Raw genomic sequence first — 22,872 nt, 5'->3', positions numbered from 1 at the left:
TTGGGAGAAAATAGCACTATTGCGTTGTGCTTTGAATGTTTGTGACGCGTGCTGTTAGGCGAGGGAAATTACCAGTTTGGGGTTTTTGGGGTTTGAGAATTTACCAAGTTGCCACGGGATAATGAGCAACGCGCCCACGCGAAGTTGACGTGTAGATATTCTGCGCCTTCCAAGGTCATGTTCGTAAATTCACCTTACAGATATTTCATAGCCTTTTGTTAGGCTTATTAGAGTTGTAGAGTTAAAAAGGTCAAAGGTCAACGATTGTTGTTGCTGGATTTTTATTGGGCCTATTTTGAAGTTTTTTGAAAAAGATAACGAAACTAGGCCCAAGTGACAGAAAAGTTTAACAAAAAGAAGCATAAACAAAAATTAAAACAAAAACACAGAAGAAGAAAGGACCGAAGTGAAAGAGCGGAAGCGTTTTTGTGATTGGAATCGAAGACGAAGATGATGGAAGCGGAAGCAAGTGAAGAACGACGAAGGTCGATAGCAGCACCTTTCATATTCTTCATCATTTTCGCTTTTCATTTCGGATCAAATTGGATCGAACGCCACAAAAAGGTTCTTCTCTCCATTTACGCTAATAATAATGCTTTCGGAGAAATAATTCTCGATTGGAATTTTTTGACGTTTAGCGATGATATATCTCATGCATAGTCCAGCTGAATAAAGTCTCGTGCATGCTCTGTTCTGTTGTAAATTAAATAGGAAGAAGCATAACTTAATATTATTGATATTGTTATGTTTATAATTCTAGAGGTTATATGTCTCTTAAGAATATATGAACTTAAATTTATAAGTTGTCAATCATGTGCATTGGTGTTATGAAAATATTGTGCTGATTTGGATTATCTTTTAATGGGAACAACTACAATTGAGCTAATCTCAATTCTATCTAACATGATTTTGAACTTTTCATGAGACATAGTGGACACTATTTTCGAATGCTTATCAGTTATCATTATTTTCTGTTGGTAAGATATGTTGATTGCAACATTCAATTCCTTTGTTCGTATGCTTTTGCTGCAGAGTCGATCCGAGCAAGAAAAAGAGAACCAGATGCGAGCACAAATAAAACAACTTCTGAGGGAAGCAAGTACACTGTCACAGTAAGTAACTCATGCATTGGCCACTGTCTCCTCTATTGAAAGGAATTGATCATTGATAGAATTGAAATTATATATGTGGTATTTTATATTTGTTGTTTCTTGCATTGAAACATTTTTATTTGGCGCTTTAGGACTCAAGTTTGAGTTGCTCAGCCATTCAGACTTGCTATTATATGATTGAAAGTGGAACTTTATTTATACTTGGTTTCTTTTCTTATGTGCTTGCTTAGTTTATGGCCATTGGAAGTGGAAGGGTAAATCTATCGTTTTGCCAGTATGTTCTCTGTGCCCTATGTCATAGATATTTTGGCTTTAAAAGTGCATGTTATAATAAGAATATTGAAACAAAAATATTGAAGTGGACAAGGGCCAATATGATAGAGAAGTGTCTATATCATTGGCAACTGCCATAGATATTTCATAGCAACATCAGAAATTCATTGATTTAAATCTAATATAAGCTTAATTTCATATGTGTGCTTTTGTGATAGAATGTGTACATGAACCCATTGTTTGTCCTCTCAGGCCAGCCACCTTTGCACAGGCAGCAAAACTCAGAAGACAAGCAGCTGCTAAAGAGAGAGAACTTGCAAAGTGTGAGTTATATCTTGCTGCAATTCATTTTTGATGTTGTATTTTATGCAGATGTAGATTGACACAATGAAGAGCTATAATGTTAAATCTTTGAACTTCTACATTGAAATAAAGAAAATTATAGTTCTAAATATGTTCTTGAATTTTGGAAGCAATAAGTAGTAACTGAAAATGAGAAGGCTGTAATTATTCAAGTTGTTCAATTTAAACAATATGTTGCTGAAAAATTGAAACAAGGTCATCTAAATAAATATACACTTTTTCATATATAAAATAAAAGGTATGATTTTAAACTCATTAAATGTGTGCTCTTTTGTATTAACAGTATTTTTTATAATAGATGCTAAGGAGTTAAAGATAATTTTTATATCCTTTCCATTTTTATATCAACTTCTTTTTTTCTGTTGTTTCATATCCTTTTGCTGGATTTTCTGTGTTTTGGGAGGATTTTCTTTGCACTTCATGATGTATGATGTATGTCGCATAGCACAACAGAAGAAAGGGAACAATAAGAATTTTTTGAGTGATTGTGAAAGGAATGCAGGACAGTATAAAAAAGTGGTAAACAAAACTCTAGTTCCAGAATCCCATTTTCAAATTCTAATATTGAAGTACTTTACAATTCTTAGATAAACCACAGCGGCACAGCCTGATTGTCGAGCAATCAAGTTATTGTAAAATCCCTACTAATCCCAACAATTGAAATATCAAACAATTGTCCCCCCCCTGTAAAATACCTAAAAGTGTCCAATTAATGATATATTCTCAGTAATGTTGTAGTCACATAATCAGTTATGCATAAAATGTGTGGAAATTCTTGTGCATGTATATTGTAAAACTGCCGTAGGTGTTTCCTACTTCATAAATCTAGCATTTATCATCATTTTTCATTTCAACATCCTTACATATTATTTTGGTGGATAGTTTCTTGTTCATGTAGATTGAAAGATTATAATTTATTTTAAATTAATCTGCAGGTCAAAATGTACAGAACAAGGATAATGCATTGTACTCAAAAGTTCTGCTCATCGCCCGGGTATTTACAAATACAATATTTGTTTTGTAGTTTGTTTATTTTATTTCTGTATGCTGATAAAGTGCTATCTGGATATGCTGTGTAGGTTTTAACATATTTCGTTTTGCTTATCTGGTTTTGGAGTGTTCCTGTGGCTACCATATCTCAACAACTTGTGCAACCATTTGGTAAATGCAATTACAATTATTGCTTCAAATTTTTTAGGTTATAATACGGCATTATTGCCCTTTTGTTTTGTTTAAAAAAAAGGAATAAGACCTAAAAGGTTTATTAGCTTTTTTCATGTGGAAAAAATCAAATTTGGCTTTCTTATTTTTCTTGGATTTCTAACATTCTTTCCGAAGGATGTCGTAGCTGATAACTTTCCTACCTCATCTTTTATTAATAGCAAAAGTACATAACACTAAGGTTTTGTTTTGTGTTCTGAACTTTTTTCAGGAAGATTATTATCTTGGAGGACTGGTGGGTTTCAAAATGGCAATGTTATTGTAAGTAATTGCGAGTATCTTTCCTTACATGCATATTTCTTCAAATGAAGTGATATTTTAAGGCAATGCAAAGGAGAAAATTGATATCAGCTTTATACTTTGCATTTGCATGGGTTATGGTACTTCAAAATCCAAATAATTTTGGTACACATTTTGCAGTAATTTTTTACTTTTGGGGTATGTTTGATTAAAAGGTTAAAGTGTGGGAGATTTAACTTTACAATTTACCTATTTACATGGCGTATGATACACAATGCAATCACGTTGTCTACACTATGCATTCTACTAGCAGTTGGTTTCTAAATGTAATTGCCAACTTTCTTTTTAAATATCGTTGCAGATTGGGATTATACCTTGGCTAATAGTATCTACCAGGGTTAGCAAAGTTATTTGTAGACTCGTCTATTTTAAATAGATTTTTGCGATCTTCAACTACAATGCTGGAAAATCACAAGCTCCCTTGACTAGTATCATGGATCTGAAAATGAAAAGAATGAAAAGTTAATAGATTTGTACACCATGACTGGGCTCCCTTTTTCTTTTCTTTTTTTCCAACATTGGATGGTCAGTTGTAAGCAAAGTTATCAAACTCTAAGACTAGACTTGTAAATTCTTTAGTTTCCAAATTCGGTTTATGAGTTTATAGGTTGATTTTTATGATTTCCACTAGTTTAGAAACTTTATTTTGATAACCTTGGCTGTAAGTATTCCATTACTTTTGCTTTTGAGCAGAGGCCACTGAGTAAGATCCATTCTGCATTTGCTTGTTATATGATAGCCATTACCTTGCTGGGTTCTTTTTGTTTCTTGTTGTATCTTAGACCTTATCAAGGAATTTTATCATTTGATTCATCTTGAATTGCAAAAGCTTCAGTGGCATTCTGTTCTGTTCACTCCAGCCGGGTTAGCAATCATTTTACGCAGTTACAAGATGTGTTAAGATGCTGTTATCATATAGAACAGTTTAAATATACTTTTTCACCAACAGGTTCAGCAATGTCCTTTTGATGCTTAGAGTTTCTTAGAATTTAGCTAATATCTTCAGTGCAGTGTTTGGCTCATATCCCTATGATAAAGTGTTCTTTTGAAGGACTGACTAGTAGATACTTGACAAGGTGATTGCTATGATCTTTAAAAGTGTTTGCCTAACTTATTAAAATGGGTTAAAAATTAATATTTAATTTACCACTTGACAATTGACATCATATAATTAGACCAGTTTCAATCTATGTGCATATGATAATCTCTCGGATGTATTTCATATCACTAAACTAAACACTAAATTCAGGTGTGTAACTGAAGTACTAGTTTAACAAGAATATATATATTGTTTATTTTGAATGCTTATTGATTTCTTGGTCAAGAAACTCAAATGTTTTCCTTACATGATAGCTTCTATTACCATTTAATCATATCTGATTCTACGGATATCCACGAAGAAAGAAAATATCAAATAGATATAAGATATGTGAACTTACGAATTTTAGTTTTTTATAAGATATGGGAATACAATATATATATTTGGAAAGAAAATATCAAATAGATATAAGATATGCGAATATACGAATTTTAGTTTTTTATAAGATATGGAAATATAATATGTATATAAAATATAAGATATGGAGACACTATAATTTATAAAAGTGTTTGTGCTTTTTAAACTAATAGAATAGTAAATATTCTAGTTAAGTTTTTTAAAAGGATAATTCAAGAATTTGGGACAAATATCTTGATGGAATCAGGAAAGGATTCAATCTTGGAGTTGGATAGAATGTTTCTTATTAGAAATAATTAAATAAATTAAATAAGAGTGGTTCACAATTTCAATGGTTCAATTCGCTATGTGAAAGGGTGTTGGAGTAAGAGGTACTTTAAAGCGAAAAAAAAAAATAAAAATAACATATTAAATAGACTAACTACTATTAATATATAATTGTTTATTTTTTATCATGTGTGAGACTGTAAATTTTATTATTTCAATTTAATAATGATTAGATTTTTACTTATTTATTTTTAAATTTTTTATTTTAAAAAAAATTGATCCAGAGTAAAATATTTAAAAAATAAAAAGATAATGAAATAAAAAGATCCAAGCCAATAAATAATTTTCAAATCAATCACAGAAAATGTTAATAATAAAAAGATAATGCTAACTAACCAATAACTTTCTTAAAATAAAAACAATAATAACATAAGCATAACGAACACGCCAACCCAATAAAAAAAACTCTCCGGGGAAGGGTGCGCAGTGTTCCACCACGAAGAAGCTCGTTAACGTTATTGTAACCCTAACTAGGGTTTCTTTTTTCTTTCTCGCGTTCCATTTTCTTTTTTGATTCTTCATTGGATTTGGGGATTTTCGTCCAATCGCAGCACTGGATCCGTATCGTTTTCCTCCGTCAACCGACCCCCCCTTTGCTCGATCGTTCGGCGATCTCGGTAACATGTACGGTCCGAGAGGGTAAGGCTGCCATAACTTTATCACTTTTTGTTTCCGTCTCTATTTGATTCGAATTTCCGTTTATTGTACCATTATGCTGAGCTCAATTTCTTTTTTTTTTTTTTCTGCTCGATTTGTTCTCTGTTTTTTTTATTGTTTTGATATTAATCTGGAGTTAGGTTTCTGGTGGCGATGCTTATCTGATTTGAGGTTGTGTTTTTGTGCATCTGAGTTTTGAAAAGGAAAAGATCATTCTTTTAAGTTTTTTGCAGTGATATTCTTATCAATTTTTTTTTAAATTAGAGGGAAGAGTGGCTGTGTTAAATGAGAGTAGTTTTATTTACATGTGGGCTAGAATCTGATAGAGGAGTGGATTTTGGCTATGTATATCAATTTTACGTATAGAGCTATGTTTTTTGGATAATCTATATCCCATGTGCTGATTTAAGTTACCTATGTATTTTGTGATTCTTACTGAAAAATTAATAGGGAATAACCGACTCTTTGTTGTTTGTGTTGATTTTATATACATCTTTGATTAGCTTCCTTGGGCTTTGTTAGTTTAAGGGTAGGTATCTCTACTGTTAACTTTGAGTCGCATTCTCTGAAAGATATATGTTTGTGGACCTTTTATTGGTAATACTGTGTTCTATTGGTATAGCTAGTTGATATATAGTTACTGCCTTCTATATTGTTTGGTTTTGGGAGTTTTAATCAATATGATATATTTTATTACATTAGGAATTAGAATTAGGTGTCAGGGAAAGTGTGGGTTGGGTTTGGCTTTATTAACATGTTGAGTGGGGGATTCTTTTTTTTATGGGTATGGAAATTTGAAGGGCAATGTTGGGAAGCGGGGGGGTTTCGGACGGGTACGAGGTTGGCTCAAAGAGACAAAGAATGATGGAATCCAATCCATACTTCGCAGTGAGCAGCGGAACAGGCAGCTTTCAACCCTATGGATACGGTGGTGGCTTCCAGCCCCCTCCTCCATTTCCTGTGGTTCGTCTCAGGGGACTTCCATTCAACTGCACTGACATTGACATCCTGAAGTTCTTTGCTGGACTGACCATTGTGGATGTGTTGCTTGTCAACAAGAGTGGACGATTCTCAGGAGAGGCCTTTGTAGTCTTTGCAGGAGCAATGCAGGTTGAATTTGCTCTACAGAGAGACCGGCAGAACATGGGTCGCAGATATGTGGAAGTCTTCAGGTGCAAGAAGCAAGATTACTACAATGCTGTTGCATCTGAGGTCAATTATGAAGGAATATACGATAATGACTACCATGGAAGCCCTCCTCCATCTCGGACCAAAAGGTTCAGCGATAAAGATCAGATGGAATACACTGAGATATTGAAGATGCGTGGACTTCCATTTTCAGCTACTAAAGCTCAAATTATTGATTTTTTTAAAGATTTCAAGCTGATAGAAGATAGGGTACACATTGCTTGTCGCCCAGATGGAAAAGCTACTGGAGAGGCTTATGTGGAGTTTGTTTCCCCCGACGAGGCCAAGAGAGCAATGTGCAAGGATAAAATGACAATTGGATCAAGGTACGTGGAGTTGTTTCCTTCGACAACAGATGAAGCTAGGCGGGCAGAGTCAAGATCAAGGCAGTAACAGATATACACTTCTGCTAGGGACTGTGTATCTTACTTTAGGTCCTGAAACATTGTTATATTTTCTGGTACTATTACTACACTGTTTAGCTTTAGATTATGGTGCTTATGGTATTAGTTCAACTTGCTAGCTATATTTCAATGTCTCTGAATTGCATGCATTAATTTATGATTAATAGATAAGATCCATAACAGTGGTCATTAGTGGACTGTTCTCTAGAATTAAACAGTTTAGTTGTGTATGTCACAATCAAGATTTTGATCGGAACTATATGCCTACCTGTTTCACAGACTGGCCGTTGGCCAAAAGTTACTTCGATCAGCATGTGGCTCGACGAATGTGGTGCGGTAGTGTGCCATTTTACAGAACCCATGTCAACCTAACCGTTTCACGAGTTTTGCTTAGGCCTGGCCAATAAAAAAGGGCTCACATGCTATTTACCAGTTTGGTTTTTCTTTTTATTTTTAGTGTCCTTTTAAGATATTTGAACAGGAATGGGCTTATCGACATCGTTATTCCTGTCACTAGTCACTAGCTGGTGGAGAATTGATGTTTTACATAAAAATAGTTGTTTCCAAAGTACACTATGGCCTCGAACAGATTCTTCTTCAGATTGTGACCTAACTCGCCTTCAACCCTCAACTGAATTCAACCATTTTAACTTAATGAATTAAGGGGATTAAATGTGAGTTTGATTGGATTAAACGATGCATAAAAGGACTGTTTAGTAGAGTTTTTTTTTTTTTTCTTTAAAGGAACTTTTTTTAAGGGGGATATTCATCATTCAAAATAGGAAACTAGGAATTTGATAACAAAAATGTATATTGTCTGTGGTGGAGGTTCAATATTTCTATCAGATGAATCATTACCTGAAAATGGTGAGGTTTTGAACATTACGTGAGAATGATAGTAGAAGACCAGAGGTTTGGAACATTGTGTGAGAATGATAGTAGAAGACCAGTGTTTTTAGCAGATCTACGTGAAAATGGTGGTAAATGGTCAGTATTTTTTACAGAGTAAAAAAGGAAAATAGATTTTTTTTAAATTAATTTTTTTTTAAGTAAGTGGTTGAATGACTTATTGAAAAGCAGAGAAGTCATATATTTCTACTTCAAAAAACTGCAAATTAACTTTTCAAGAAGTTAAAAGTTTTTTTTAAAATAGTGTCAAACATGCAGATTGTGACTTTTCATAATTCAAAAGTAAAAAAAAAAAAAGGTAGCTTCTATTACTTCCCAAACGGGCTCTAAGTCCTATAGTTATATATCCTCGGAAATTTGTTGGGGATCTATTAATAATTTAGAGTTCAAGAGAAGAGGGTATAATGTATTTATTTTGGCTGAAGTGCTTTCAACCAAGTTTTAAGAGTTAGTTTGTACAATCCAAACTTGATGCCAGTTAAGGAGATTTTGCGAAGTGCAACTAAATCTCCATAAAGCGCAGATAGATGTAACAAATTTGTCTTCTTGAGGTCTGACTTGTGGAAAAGAACAAAACAATTTAGATAGTGAATTTGATCCAATTAAACACTTACATGAGGAGATTGATAAATGTTGATTTATTCCATCAATTTTTAGTTTTTTACCCAACTTTAAAAACAAAAATTCTTTTAAATTAAATAAAAAAAATTGAGTTCCATTCTAACCTCTATCTCCCTCAATTCCCCAACCCCTCTAAAAAAAAAAAACCTTCAAAACCCCAAAACCATAAAACAAAAAGAACAAAAAGCTTAGATTCTTCATTTGACCAACTTAAACATTTAGACTAAGGGTTGTACAAGTAATATTTTATTATATTTATACGACTCACTTTGTTAGCTCACACATTTGCTTCGATTTTGAGGGTTTTTTTTATTGTTGAATCATTTATATCATAAGTCATAACCACTTTTTATACAAAAAATTGTTTTTATAGAGTTTAGAAATTATTCATTATATATTTGCATATATTTATAAAATTCTCAGTAGAATAATCAATTATCAAAATAAATGTGAATGAGAGGTCAATTGTGTTTCTAGTTTCTACAAGGATAAATGATTTTTTGTATTTATATAGTATAATTATATTTTTAACCTTTTAATAAATAATTTATTCTTTATTTTATTTTCGGTAATACTAGAAAAACAAAAAACAGTCAACCTAAACAGTTTAAATTTCTCTTATTTAATATTTATTTATTATAAAATACATTAAATAAAATTAAAAATAATAAATTTTGACAGTTTTTATTAATATTTTTTATTATAAAATATTTTCGTATTTTTAAACAAAAAGGAATGTAAATGAATAAAACTGCTCCGTATCTGAATTAAAATAGAGGATCTAAACACAACACAGAAAATGGAAAACAATAAATGAAAATAAGTGAAAGATAATTAAAAAAATCCTAAAAAGATAGAAAGGATAACCAAAACAAGAAAGTACATCAATAAAATGCATGTGGCCAAAAACCAAAAGAATTTAGATTGTACATTTGACCAACTTAAAGGATAGGATTATACAATTAATTATATGTTTTTTAAATAAAAAATTTTAATAATGTTAAATTGACAAAAAAATAATCAGTTAATTCATGAATGTTAAATAACACAAATTCTAATTTTTTTTAATCAAATATTTTCGAAAAAATTTAATATACATACTAAAAAAAATCACTAAATTAACCATGATATATTTATCTATTTATATATATATATATATATATATATATATATATATATTATTTATTCTAATATATATTTTATATAAATAATTAATTTTATGATTAGTTTTTTGTCTTCATGTAATATGATTTGTATTAAATTTACATGACTCTTTAATTTATATGATTCGCTTACCTGCATAGCACTTATATTGTATTGAAGCTACTAAGTAAGAATTATTAAATAATTTAATATATTTAATTAAATTATATTTAACTATTTTTAATTATTATCTTGAATAGTTATCTTTTTTATTAGTGAATATTTTTATAAATTTTCTATAATAGTTTAGTCGACACAATTTTATACCTTATTTTATATGAAGTTAACTTTGATTTATTTAACTAAATTTTCTTTAGATAAAAAGTTGATAATAAAAGAACCAATTCAAATTCGGATCTAAATACAAAAATAAATAAATAAATAAATAAATAAAAGATGAAAAAAATCAATTTCACTTACATCTATATTTTTTATAATAAATATCATTTTATATTAATATTTTTCAATAATTAAACACTAACAACAAAACTGAAAAAAAAAATTCCTTCGACATGATCCTAAAAGTGATATAAAATGACCAAACAACACAGACAAGAAGATCATGCACCTGCAAACAAACTCCAAAACCTCGTCTTTTGTCTCGTTGTTTCTCCCTTTTATCACCACAACGACACTGTTCCTGCTTCGTACCCAATAGTGATGGTAGCATCTTCAACCTCGCCATGAAGAACACCTTGCTCACCACCCTCCTAGTCTTCAAGAACACCATTAGAGAAGGTAACCACCTCAACCCCACCATGCACTTCACCTTTCATATTATAGATTCTCAACTTTCATGCCTCATTTTCACATAAAGTTTCCTTTTTCCCTCCATTTCATTGGGAAAAAATCGATTTTTAATTGATGGGGTTGTGCAAAATTGAGGTTTTTCTTAATTTTTTTTCTGTAATTTTTTGGGGTTTTTTTTTTGAGTAAATTTTTGCAGAGTTGATCAGGAGTGTGCATGTATACCAAATAAAGGATGGGAAAGTAAGGGAAGTTGAAAGAGAGTTTGTGTTCTCAGAGAGTGGCTCCTATGGCGAAATGAGGTCCACACCAATCCTCAGATTGCAGAAGAAGCTTTGTGTTGCTGAAGTTTCTGAAGGGTACCAAAATGGAGTGTGGCTTTGTATCTTTTCCTTTCATAGAAATCACAAGCCTCAATTTTCCAGCATTCCAAACTTGCTTTTGCTCTCAAGGTATATATATAGATAATATCTGCTCAAGTCCCTATCTAAAGTTGCTGAAACTTTTTGTATCTGTTCTTAGATTGTGTATTTGCTTTTGGTCATGATTATTGCTATATTATGAAATGCCTTAAGATAGAAAATGCAGAGGCATGAGACTGAGACCAGAGAATATATTTGTGTCACTGTCTCAATTCCCCTGGTCCCCAACTTTTGGATGGATACCAAATTGGGCATATTTTGTCTTAGGACAGCGACATTATGCATTTTCTATGTCTATCTGCATATCCTTCTTTAAAAGTATGAAACAGGGCTATTAGTTCTCACAATTTATATCTTGCTTGGTCCTAAAATGTGAGAGAGAGGGGGAAGGGGGTTCCTTTTTAAGTTAGATAGCTTAGTCCTTGTCATAATGATTGGAATTGGTTAGCCATGGTACTGAGAATGCTCAGAAACCATGTTTTGAGTAGGGTTCAATCTGAATTTCAACTTAATCCAATATGTTAAGCGAAATTGCATTAAGTCACATTTTGACATGATTTTCAGTCTCACCTCTCACACCACGAATTGAGCCAAAGTTAAAAGATGGTTATATTTCTTTTCCCTGGTAAACCAAACCAAGATTTGCGAAATCGGTACCAAATGTGGAACTAGCTATAGTACTATTACGAGATTTCTTTAGCAGCGTGGAGACTATTTGGTGATAGTGGAATACTTATGCTATCATGAAAAAAATTAAGCTTTTCAAATTTCCAGTCCCCCTCTTGGCTTCTTGTTTCTGGACTTTTCTGATTGTCTTGTGAAAATAACGGAAGGGTACCAAAAGCAAAACGTCGAAAACATCTGTGAAAATGATTCTTGTTTCAATAAATAATATATTTTAACTTGACTTCTTTTGCAGAAGAACATAATATGTTCGCTTATTCATTTGCTGAATTGGATACAGATTTTACTATTGTCATCTTTATGTGACTGGTCTATCAAGGAATAAACGATATGATCTAATTTAAATTTTTGGGTTTGGGGGCATAGGGGAATCAATAAAAGGTAAAGAGAAGGGAATGGAGTTGTGCAATTCCCTTCCAATCTCCACTCTCATAAAAATGACAACTTTTCTTTTTGGTTACAAAGTGGAGTATCAGCAATAGTAAATTGAAAAATCATTATCATGAAATGTTAAACAACACTAGAGAAAGTATTATTCACAATTTCTTCTTATTAACATCCATTAGTGGGGAACTTTTGCCTTACAACCCCTCTCCTACCCTCTCCTTGAAACTGGCATTTACTCAAAGAGTCATACATATCATGCCAGGCATGGCATTATTTGTAAAATGATTGATTTTGTGTTTTGAATTTCACTTGTGCTTCACGTCAAGTGAAAGTACCAACTTAATTAATAGCATTGTTGATTTGTTCAAATCATTATGCCTCCTCCAATTGATAGAATGTTTTGTTTCCAATTGTTTTTAACTGTCTGTAATGAACTTTCAGAAACCTGAAGCTTCGGACAATCCCAACCTTGCTGAGAGACCTCCGTGTGATATACAAATTGGAAAAAGACAAAGATGTTCTATCAGACTCCACAGGGGGAGAACGCCAAGGAAACAACAAAGATTCCCAACCATTGAGAAAAGTGGTTCCCGTGTTAACTCAGGACCTGAATTTTCTTCCTTATGAAGATGACATGTCCGAATCACCAGACAACAAGCTAGATGTCCAAGCCTTGCCAGGTTTACTCTCAATTACTCTTAATAATCTAATGACACAAACTATTTAGCATGAAATGATTTAGCACAGTTATTGACTTAATCAATCTTCCAATCTGCAAATTCACCATGTTACAATATGTCCTAATTTTGACTGTCACAGCAATATTGTTTTTTTGTTTCGTAACTGGATTCTATAGTTTCGTAACCTGTGAATACTTTTTAATCAAATCCATAAAATATTTGTAATGAAACGCATACGGAGTTCCCTCCTTTTTCACATATCGTGCTATTAATTTAAATTTTGTATATTGTATGCTTCTGAATTTGAAGGTACATTGCAACTTTGTGCTCTGTGTTAACTTAGGTAAATTTCTGCCAAGTGGTCTCTGATTATCTGTATGTATTGTGTGGAGGAGAGGACACCGAGTTAAAATGGAATAGATTCTCTCAACATGCGTTAGTAGTCTTTCTAATGTTGTTAGGCATACCATATGTAAAGGTTAACAGCTAATAATTGAGGTCAACAGATGCAGATTCTGCAGAAAAGAAAAAACGTGCATCTAGTGACCGGGTAGCAAAAATAACGTTATCAGAGTTAGTCAAGTATTTTGATATACCGATTGTAGAAGCGTCAAGAAGGCTAAATGTTGGACTAACAGTTCTGAAGAGGAAATGCAGAGAATTTGGTATTCCTCGCTGGCCTCATAGGAAGATCAAATCACTTGACAGTCTCATTCATGAAATTCAGGTCAGTTTCTTACTGTCCCTTTCCTATTACAAATACTATTCAATGAAGAGCACTTTGGTGAAAGCAAGTAATAGTACTTTGAATTGAAGCATTTAAATTTTGGAGTAATCTCCCAATCTCATCCATGAACAAAACCTCAGGGACCAAGTAGTACCTCAATCTTAAAGTGGCAAATTTGTCTCTCATCGGATAAGTTTGCCCCAAAATAAACGGGCATATTAGTCCTCTTGTACATATAAGAATTTCGTACGGAAGACCTAAATTAACACCCTTTTCCAAATGGTGAGGAAAAAATTTGTCATTTATGAATTTTAGGGAGACTTTATCCTCTTTATTTATTTATTTATTTATTAATTTGTCAAGATTTCACCTTGAAAATGAAGTGGTTTCAGCCGTTCCTTAATGCCTACTTTTGTCAAATTTGCATCACTTTGTGGTTGTCTCCATTCAAATCTAACCAGCTGTATCATATTGCTTCTTAGTCATTGTGAACTATACACTATAAGTCTATAAGTGGGGTTGCTGCTTTTCTTTTTCATGTTTTATTGGTTTCTTAGTGCATCATTCCTACCCATGCTTTTGATATTTTGGTAGTTTTAAATACAGCATTTGGGAGGTTTATTCTTGCATTTATGCTTCACTATTGTTGAGTGGCTCTCGAACATAAACCGAATTTGTAGGAAGAAGCGAACAACCAAGAATCGGATGACAAGGCTGCAGCATTGGCGGCAATAGAGAAACGAAGGATGTTGGAGAGTGAAAAGGAAAACATAGAAAGGAAACCATTCATGGACATACAAAGTGAGACCAAGAAGTTGAGGCAGGACATCTTCAAGAGAAGGCATCGGGCGCGAGCTCAGGTCAAACATAATTCGACTGTCTCCAGCAGCAGCAGTAGCAACAAAACTACCATTGAAACTTGAAGGTTTCATATTGAAAATTATGCATCTCAAGGTTCTAAATTATAATTTTAGTCCACATTGGAAGTACTACTCTTTGAGGACTTCATACCCTTTTCTCTCCTATAAATGCTTTTTATTTAGCCTTAAGAATTTTCTCTGTATTCACCTTTCTTAATTAGAAATTCAGGTGAATTTTTTTTTATTTGAACCAGCAACTAGGCTGTGTTGGAATTTTCCTTTAAAACATTTTTCTATAGAACTATGCCTTTAGACTATTTACCTTTGTTTTTTATGTTAGGTGCCATTGCAAAATGCAAAATTATTATAAATTTGACTTTTTTTTTTTTTGAGTCCTCTCAAAAAAGTTGTATAGTATTCTGCACAATTTTGGATTGGATAAGGTAGTTAAGTAAAATTATTATATCTTAAAACTCATGATTTAAGAATTTGGCTCTCAATTTGTATATTTGGAGCACCAACCATTCCCCATTATATTATTCAGTTATGTTAGATGCACTTATTTTGTAAATGGGATTAACTTATATGTCCAATGATAAATGATGAATAAATTAACAGTGTCTCATGTAAAGTGAGTAAATAATAAATATTTATATTATTAATAATTATTAATTTATTTGTCTAATGTCTATTGAAGTCAAAAAGGGCTACCGCATGATTTATTTCATATAGTTGAGAAAACATATAATATGGGTGCAGCATTTGATGTGCCATGGTCCACTAACTTTTGACAAATTAAATTTTTGTCAAAGTACTGCCACTGGTTTTCTCACCTTTGATTTATTTTATTTTATTTTTATTTTTTGCTATTGCTTGAAACTAGTTTGATACTTATTTATTTCTTTTAAACAAGAAATGAACTTTATTTATTATAAATTATGGAAAAGAAAATAAATTGAGTAATGTTTAATTTGATAGTGGATTCATTCAACTTAAATATTAGATAATAGGAAACATTTTAGATGCATAATGCATTGAGTTTAATTTAATCTGTCATATATTAAGATAATTTAATAGTATGAATTCTAATCATTAAAATAGAGTCTAGATTTATACGAGGCATTTTTTTCTAGATTTATACTAGGTATGTTTTTTAGATAATGCTTAATGTGAAAATTCATATGCAATTGTTTTCATGTAAAGTTTATAATCGAAAGTCATTAGATGATAATTATCAAATGATTTTTGACTATCAATTTTATATAAAGATAATTGTACGAATAAAGAATATTCCCTGGGTTTGATAAACTTTAGATATAATAGTGCTTTTTAATTTTAATCAAGTCTTCGTTATTGATTGATGTTTTTTTTTTTTTTTTGGGAGGAGACTAAAATTGTTGATTGTTAACAGAAATCACATTGAATAATCTATTTGTGATAAAGTGATTGCTATGATTAATAATAGGTGTAATTATCTTTTGGCAAAGTAAACTATTTGCCTTTTTTTTCTTGTTATCAACTAAATTATATTACTTTTGTTTGTATTATAGGGCATAATATTTATTAAGGTGTCTCTTTCAACTTTAAAACTATATAATCTTATGTTAGTAATATGACTTTTCATGATTAACTGTAAACATGTGATAAATTATTCTCTAATCTCTATCATATGTCACACAAACGAATACTTGCCATTTTGCCAATTGCCATAAGAATTAAGGAGAAATTTCTATTTAATTCAATTTCACAGTAATTTCAGATTGATAATTGTTACATAATCATATATGACCACATATTATTATTATATATATATATAAAAGTAAGCACTTGACTTTTTTAAATAACTTCCATATAAGTTAGATATAGTACACCAAATTTAAAGAGATTAATCTCTTTACACTAGTAATGAAATTTGAAAATTGAAAATGAATTTGGTGACATAGTGTTAGGTTTTAGTCATGCTTGTATAGTTGTATTGTAATTTGTATCCTGGTTAGGAAGGAAGAAAACAACTTCCAAGGTGGGTTTGACTAGACACTCCTCACGCGGCCGTTGACTCCAAATACTTACATTTATATAATTTTTATGTGTAAAAATAATATTTGTAACCATTTTTATCTCTAGGAAAAGGATTATACAATATTTTTTTTCTATATAATTTCTTTCACTCTTTTTTATATTAACAAAATTAAAAATAGAACTCATTTTTATTTTGTTTATTCAAGAGTAAATTTTGTCACCTTGTTAATCATCTTTAAAGAAAAAAAAATTCAATTTTAATTGATATTTTATTTAATATTTAATAAATATTAGTAAATAATTGCATAAAAAGTATTAAGATCGAAATTAAGCTAAAAAATAAATATAAAAGAAAAAGTGTCCAAAATGAAACTTTTATAAATTTTACCTCCTTAAAGAGCAAAGAGACAAGAGCATGCAACAGAATTTTGAGAATTGTAAAACAGATAAAAAGGAAGTTGCTAAAAAAATGTAGTTGTTATTATCATCAAAGAAACATCTTGGTATGTTCATTGATGGATGTGTAAGTAACAGAGAAAATCAAATCCAACCCCTCAGTCAAGAAAACACACATAATCAAAAAGACAAACACACTTCTTTCTCCATCTCTCTTTCTCTTTCTCTCTCTCTGGTGATTTGGTGCATAGTAATCTGCTCTTACTTTCTTCTTTTCCTTCATCAACACCATTTCTATCCAAACCAAACAGAAGAGAAAGAGAAAGAGAAAGAGAAAGAGAGAGTGAAAGAGAGAGAGCTTCACATGGGTCAATGCTTTGGCTCTCTCTCTTCTGCTCAAAACCCTTCAGCCTCTACTCTCTCCAAGGCTCAGTATTCAGGTAAAGTTTCTCAATTTTCCTTCTTTTTTTTTCTTCCACTGAAAATTCACCCCAAAACAAATCATGGGTAGTTACTCTTTTCCTCTAATTCTCCTCAGAAAATGCAAAGTTCCAATTTTTGTTCCCCCTATGTTTTGTGTTAGATCATTCACTGTACATGAAAAACTACATACCAGGGTAAAATTGTACAATTTCTTTTTTTTTTTTGGTTTTGTTTTGGGGGGGGGGGGGGGGGTTTATTTTTCACAAGTATCTTTTGCACAATTGTTCAAGGCTCTGACACGAAAAGTTCAATTAGGATTCAAAGTTAATCACTTGTTGGGGGGACTAGTGATCTCCAATGGTTGCATGGATACAACTTTTTCACTTTTATTTTCTCATAATTATGTATAAATTAGAGGCATCATATTTGAGTATATTAGGAAATACCTCTTAAAAATGGAACTTTAAAATGTTATCTCATTTATTTGTAGTATAATTTGGAGAATTATGACTGAAAGAAGCTCAATTTATGAGTGTACTCCTTTGATTATAGTAATCCATTACTAAATCTAGTAAAAAGAGTTTACATTTTTCACATAATTGTAATTGTATTTGTGTTGTTGTTCTTTGCAGGTTCAGCTAGCACTGACAGCAGGAATGTGGGGTTCTCGGCGACCACCGCTAGCAGCGCCGGGAAGAGCCAGTTCTCGGAGATTGCAAGCGGCAGCATCATCGATGACGGGACTAGTTCGCTTCCATCTTCAAGTGGCCAGATCCTGGAGAGGCCTAATTTGAAAGTGTTCAGTTTCGGGGACCTGAAATCGGCAACAAAGAGCTTCAAATCAGATACATTGCTCGGTGAAGGCGGGTTTGGCAGAGTGTACAAAGGGTGGTTGGATGAGAAGACACTCACACCAGCAAAGGCAGGGTCAGGGATGGTGGTTGCTATCAAGAAATTGAACTCTGAAAGCACTCAAGGGTTTCAAGAGTGGCAGGTTTGTTGAATTGAATTCCAAGACTTTAATTTTCTTAATCTTTCAGTATTTGGTGATTGATGCTAGTATAGTTGTTATTGTTATTATTATTATTAGTAGTAGTATTATTGTTACTACTACAATTATGGTTTTGCTATATAGTGCCCTTAGGACATTGGTTAGGTTTCAAATTATAGAAATTTTATGGTGCTTTTAATGCTTCTTAAAAATTTTTTTTTTTTTTCTTTCAATTAAAAGTTTCTATTTTGGAAACCTTTGATCAATGCCACTGAATAACAGAACCCTTGTTATTATTGTCTCACATGCTAAGTACTAGGGGTAGAGGTGGAAAGTAATTGTGGTGAAAAAGATTATAGAGCTCTTGTTTAGTTGTTGTCAACACTTGATCTCATGATTAACTTAAATGGTAAAAAAATAAAATGGAATCAAGGTAATTTAGGAGATTAATTTTTTATAATATGAAGTGTTTTATATTGTCAATGTATTATATCTTTTTTTTGGGTATAACCTATAAAATATTCATAATGGTCTGCCTATAAAATTAAATCCTTAACCTTATACAAGGTGTAAATCATAAATGGTTTACTGCATAATATAACTCCTACATTCTATAATTATATATTTTTATTAAGATTATTATTATTATGAGGTTGAAGACTATGCTTTGAAAGAGAACTTGAAATTCTTGATTGAAAATAGTGGTGACCATGATTATGCAATGTAAATGTGGAGAGGCACAGCTGTGGTTGATGCAGACGGTTCATTAAAAATGGATTCCTTATTCTACAAGCAAACTATATAAAAACATCACATTTATGGAATATGGTCATGGAATGTAGCAGGAAAATTCATTGTGGTCCCCACTTAGATGACCTGTCCTTCTTCCATCCATTGATGATCCAACAGGAAACTTTGGATATTAACAGTTTAAAATAAGTTGTCTTAGTTTCCACATATTTGAATACTTGACTACAAATTGATTTTCAAGATAAGCGTTTACTTTTTCATAAAAAGACAAAAAATTTGAAGTAGCTTTGCAAAATCCCTCTTGACTTTTCCTCAAAGAGGGGGAGGAAAAAATAAATAAAAAGAATTAATCATGTTTTGTGCATGTTATATAAATATAGTAAAGTAATTAGTTGAGGCATTGAGGCACATGGGATATTTTCATTTTGCAAAATAGTGTGGACTTTTATACATTTTATGAATGTGAAGAGAGCATAGTACAAAACACAGATTGCTATAGAAAGTTAAGTGATCATGTTTTCTTCTTATATTTGTGTATTGTAGAGATAATAATAATAATATAATAATAATAATTTTGTTTGTCACAATTTTTGTGCAGAAGTTTCAACTTAGTGATCTGATTTTTGTTATGCTTCTTTGTTGATTTGGCAATGTGCAGTCAGAAGTAAACTTCTTAGGAAGGCTTTCTCACCCGAACCTGGTAAAGCTATTAGGGTACTGTTGGGACGACGACGAGCTTCTACTTGTGTATGAGTTCATGCCAAAGGGGAGCTTGGAGAATCATCTTTTCAGAAGTATGAACTGAAACTCTTTCCAAATGATGAAAAGAAAAACTATATTGGTTGTGGATTTGTACCTCATTTGCTTTCTTTTGTTTTGTTCCTAAGCAGGGAATCCTAACATAGAACCACTTTCATGGAACACCCGAATTAAGATAGCTATTGGCGCAGCAAGGGGCCTCGCTTTCTTGCACGCTTCCGAAAAACAAGTCATATACAGAGATTTCAAGGCTTCAAATATACTACTTGACGGGGTCAGCTATATTATGCTAGTTCATTCGTTTCTTAATCTTGTTCTTAGTGTATTTTCCTTTATGCTAAGAGAAAAAAGCCAAAACAAATGGTTCTAGACCACAATCTTAACCATATTTCGTGATGTTATGTCCACATAGTTCTGAAGTAATCAAAGTTGATGATCTATACTAGCATACTAAATTCTACAGATCAATATGACAACTTATTGTTCTGTCTCCTGCAGAATTACAACGCGAAAATATCGGATTTCGGCTTGGCTAAATTGGGCCCTGCTGTGGGAGCATCACATGTAACTACCAGAGTCATGGGCACATATGGCTATGCTGCTCCGGAGTACATTGCAACAGGTAATTATATGTATATATAGTTTGCAATTCACTCATCTTTTGACTTATGCTGCATGAACTTGAATATGAATGCTATGCTAAGTAAGAACGAAACAGGCAGCTCCGGCGCTTAAGGCTCTCATCCCCTGAGAGACTGATTTTAGGATCCGAACCTGTGATCGATAGGTCAATATGATAACCTTGTTATTATGTCAACTCTTACTTTCATGAAGTCTAAATGCTTGGTCATGTTTACACTGAATTAATCTAAATGCATATAAAATTTATGCAAAAATTAGAGAAGTGATCTCATTCTTTATTTATGTTTTTGCAAAAAAAGGTTGACATGAACACACTATTGTTTGAGACTCACCAACAACTAACATGGCTGCATGCAATGCAAAATTGTAATCATTATTTAACAGGTCACTTGTATGTGAAGAGTGATGTCTACGGCTTCGGCGTAGTTCTACTTGAAATGATGTCAGGCTTGCGCGCACTCGATACAAAGCGGCCGACAGGGCAACAGAATCTGGTTGAATGGGTTAAGCCTAATCTCTCCAACAAGAGAAAGTTGAAAACCATAATGGATGCTAGGATTGATGGCCAATATTCACAAAAGGCGGCGCAGCAGGCGGCGCAACTCACTCTGAAATGCTTGGAACCGGTCCCCAAAAACCGACCGTCGATGAAAGAAGTTGTGGAGGCATTGGAAGCCATAGAATCAATGCAAGATAAATCCAAGGAGTCCAAGAATAGAGGTTCTCATTCTTCTGCAGCCTCTAAGAGTCACCATCATTCAAGGCAAAGAGTTTCAAAAGCAAAAGTATGAGAAAAAAAATTGTGAAACATTTGGCAAAATGATCTTGTTGAATAGTAATATATGATCCAATCAATATGAATTTTTAATTTTAATTTAATTTTAATTTATTTGTTTCCTTTGACCTGGTTGGAGGGTGAGATTAACAACCCTGTTACAACTTACAACTGTATGATTGTTTTTCTTTTTTTACTTTTTGTTGAAATATTAACATTTTTGCAAAGTGGGAAAAAAAAATTCGTTTACTTGTAAAGTGTGGATTATTCTAAAAGACTGACATTCTTTAATCTTTTCCTCACTTTCACTGTTTTTTTTTTTTGTCATTCTTGTTTAAGACTCGCTATATATACTTAGTATCCTTATCCTATTTATTTATGAAGAGAGTTATGTTATTCGTACCTATAAAAGTTAATTTATTATACTCACTCTTTCTAGAATCAAAGTTCAAAGAATATCACATGATCATAACAATCAAACTCTACAGAAAATACATACTTTTTAGGACATTTTCTAATCATTGCTGATCGATAATATTAAGGAGACAAAATAATATTAAGAAGACAAAATAATTAGTTTAAATAATTTAAATTTGTTCTATTTAATATTTATTTATTATTGGGTGCATTAAATAAAACTAAAAGTAATAAGTTTTAGTAGTTTTTGGTTAATATTTTTTGTTATCAAATATTTTTTATTACTAATATACAACCTTCTCTTTTCAACAACTCACTTTATTTGTTAATATTTAGGTAGAAAAATGTGTTTAATTATACTCATATAAAGAAGGACACATTTAAAAAAAATGCATAAATTAACCAGACTTAAATAAGTGAAGTAATCAAGTTATTCATCCGTTTAAATAAGTATCGAGAGATTCAAATCAAATTGTATTTTGTGGGTATGTATAAAAAATACAAATATATATATATAGCTTATTATGTTTAATTTCTACTATACTATTTTTGAATTACTCTACTTAACAAAAGTAAGATGAGTAAACAAATATTATTGTGAAAGTCCATGCCATCTTCACCACCATTGAATCAGGGATTATTCCGGGGATCATTCATTTTTTGCTACATATACTCATGAATTATATATGCACATTATTATCATGTTCTTATTACATGTTTAATTATCAGTTGTCTTTCAATATATACTTAAAATCATCATTAACTAATCCAAATTTCATAATGACTTTACTGTACAGCTAACTTTTTTCTCATTAAGCAGAGTCAAGTATATATACCTTATTAAAAAATAGAGAGTCAATTACATATATAGGTTAACTTTAATATATTATTTATAGTTTATAACACAATACAACTAATGTTAGTATATTATTTACATATGGTTTAATTAATCATAGTTTCACTGAGGAAAAAACTTGATCAAGAAGTTATTTGATAATAATAATAATAACAGAAAAATACAATGCCTCACACTATTTTCATGTTTCATATTCATCAGTTGCTCACATGAAAAGGTTAGAAATAAAGTAATTCTATGCGGATAGGGAAAATGCTTTTACCTAAATCTAAGCCAGAATCTTGCCACCTTAGACGCTTTAGA

General features: G+C 31.8%; 4 protein-coding genes across 6 annotated transcripts; all 4 read left to right on the top strand.

Annotated features, from left to right (window-relative positions):
* Positions 1–392: 392 nt before the first annotated feature.
* LOC130961617 (protein GET1) lies at positions 393–4,428 on the top strand. Its single transcript, XM_057887588.1, has 7 exons — positions 393–564; positions 1,033–1,112; positions 1,638–1,708; positions 2,684–2,742; positions 2,828–2,909; positions 3,181–3,230; positions 3,571–4,428. Exons 1-7 carry the CDS (start codon positions 451–453, stop codon positions 3,643–3,645), a joined length of 531 nt encoding a protein of 176 aa, XP_057743571.1. The 5' UTR covers positions 393–450; the 3' UTR covers positions 3,646–4,428.
* Positions 4,429–5,417: 989 nt separating this feature from the next.
* On the top strand, positions 5,418–7,481 carry LOC130970187 (uncharacterized). 2 transcript variants are annotated; one of them, XM_057896182.1, is made up of 2 exons: positions 5,418–5,691; positions 6,510–7,481. In XM_057896182.1, exons 1-2 carry the CDS (start codon positions 5,675–5,677, stop codon positions 7,288–7,290), a joined length of 798 nt encoding a protein of 265 aa, XP_057752165.1. In that variant the 5' UTR covers positions 5,418–5,674; the 3' UTR covers positions 7,291–7,481. The 2 variants fall into 2 exon arrangements, with proteins under 2 accessions (XP_057752165.1, XP_057752173.1); XM_057896190.1 differs by having other exon boundaries at positions 5,420–5,691; positions 6,599–7,481.
* Positions 7,482–10,613: 3,132 nt separating this feature from the next.
* LOC130939395 (protein RKD5-like) lies at positions 10,614–14,935 on the top strand. The gene is made up of 5 exons (XM_057867504.1): positions 10,614–10,772; positions 10,981–11,233; positions 12,716–12,954; positions 13,461–13,681; positions 14,362–14,935. The coding sequence occupies exons 1-5, from the start codon at positions 10,718–10,720 to the stop codon at positions 14,602–14,604; spliced, it is 1,011 nt and encodes a 336-aa protein (XP_057723487.1). The 5' UTR covers positions 10,614–10,717; the 3' UTR covers positions 14,605–14,935.
* A 2,114-nt stretch (positions 14,936–17,049) lies between these two features.
* LOC130965823 (probable serine/threonine-protein kinase PIX13) lies at positions 17,050–21,571 on the top strand. 2 transcript variants are annotated; one of them, XM_057890583.1, is made up of 6 exons: positions 17,050–17,396; positions 18,012–18,373; positions 19,779–19,914; positions 20,008–20,153; positions 20,378–20,501; positions 20,906–21,571. In XM_057890583.1, the coding sequence occupies exons 1-6, from the start codon at positions 17,066–17,068 to the stop codon at positions 21,310–21,312; spliced, it is 1,506 nt and encodes a 501-aa protein (XP_057746566.1). In that variant the 5' UTR covers positions 17,050–17,065; the 3' UTR covers positions 21,313–21,571. The 2 variants fall into 2 exon arrangements, with proteins under 2 accessions (XP_057746566.1, XP_057746574.1); XM_057890591.1 differs by having other exon boundaries at positions 17,054–17,396; positions 20,011–20,153.
* The last annotated feature ends 1,301 nt before the right edge of the window (positions 21,572–22,872 follow it).

This window comes from Arachis stenosperma, chromosome 1 (genome assembly GCF_014773155.1).
Source record: "Arachis stenosperma cultivar V10309 chromosome 1, arast.V10309.gnm1.PFL2, whole genome shotgun sequence".
NCBI lineage: Eukaryota > Viridiplantae > Streptophyta > Magnoliopsida > Fabales > Fabaceae > Arachis > Arachis stenosperma.
The sequence above is the reverse complement of the archived record's forward strand: the minus strand, read 5'-3'. Positions and strand labels throughout refer to the sequence as shown.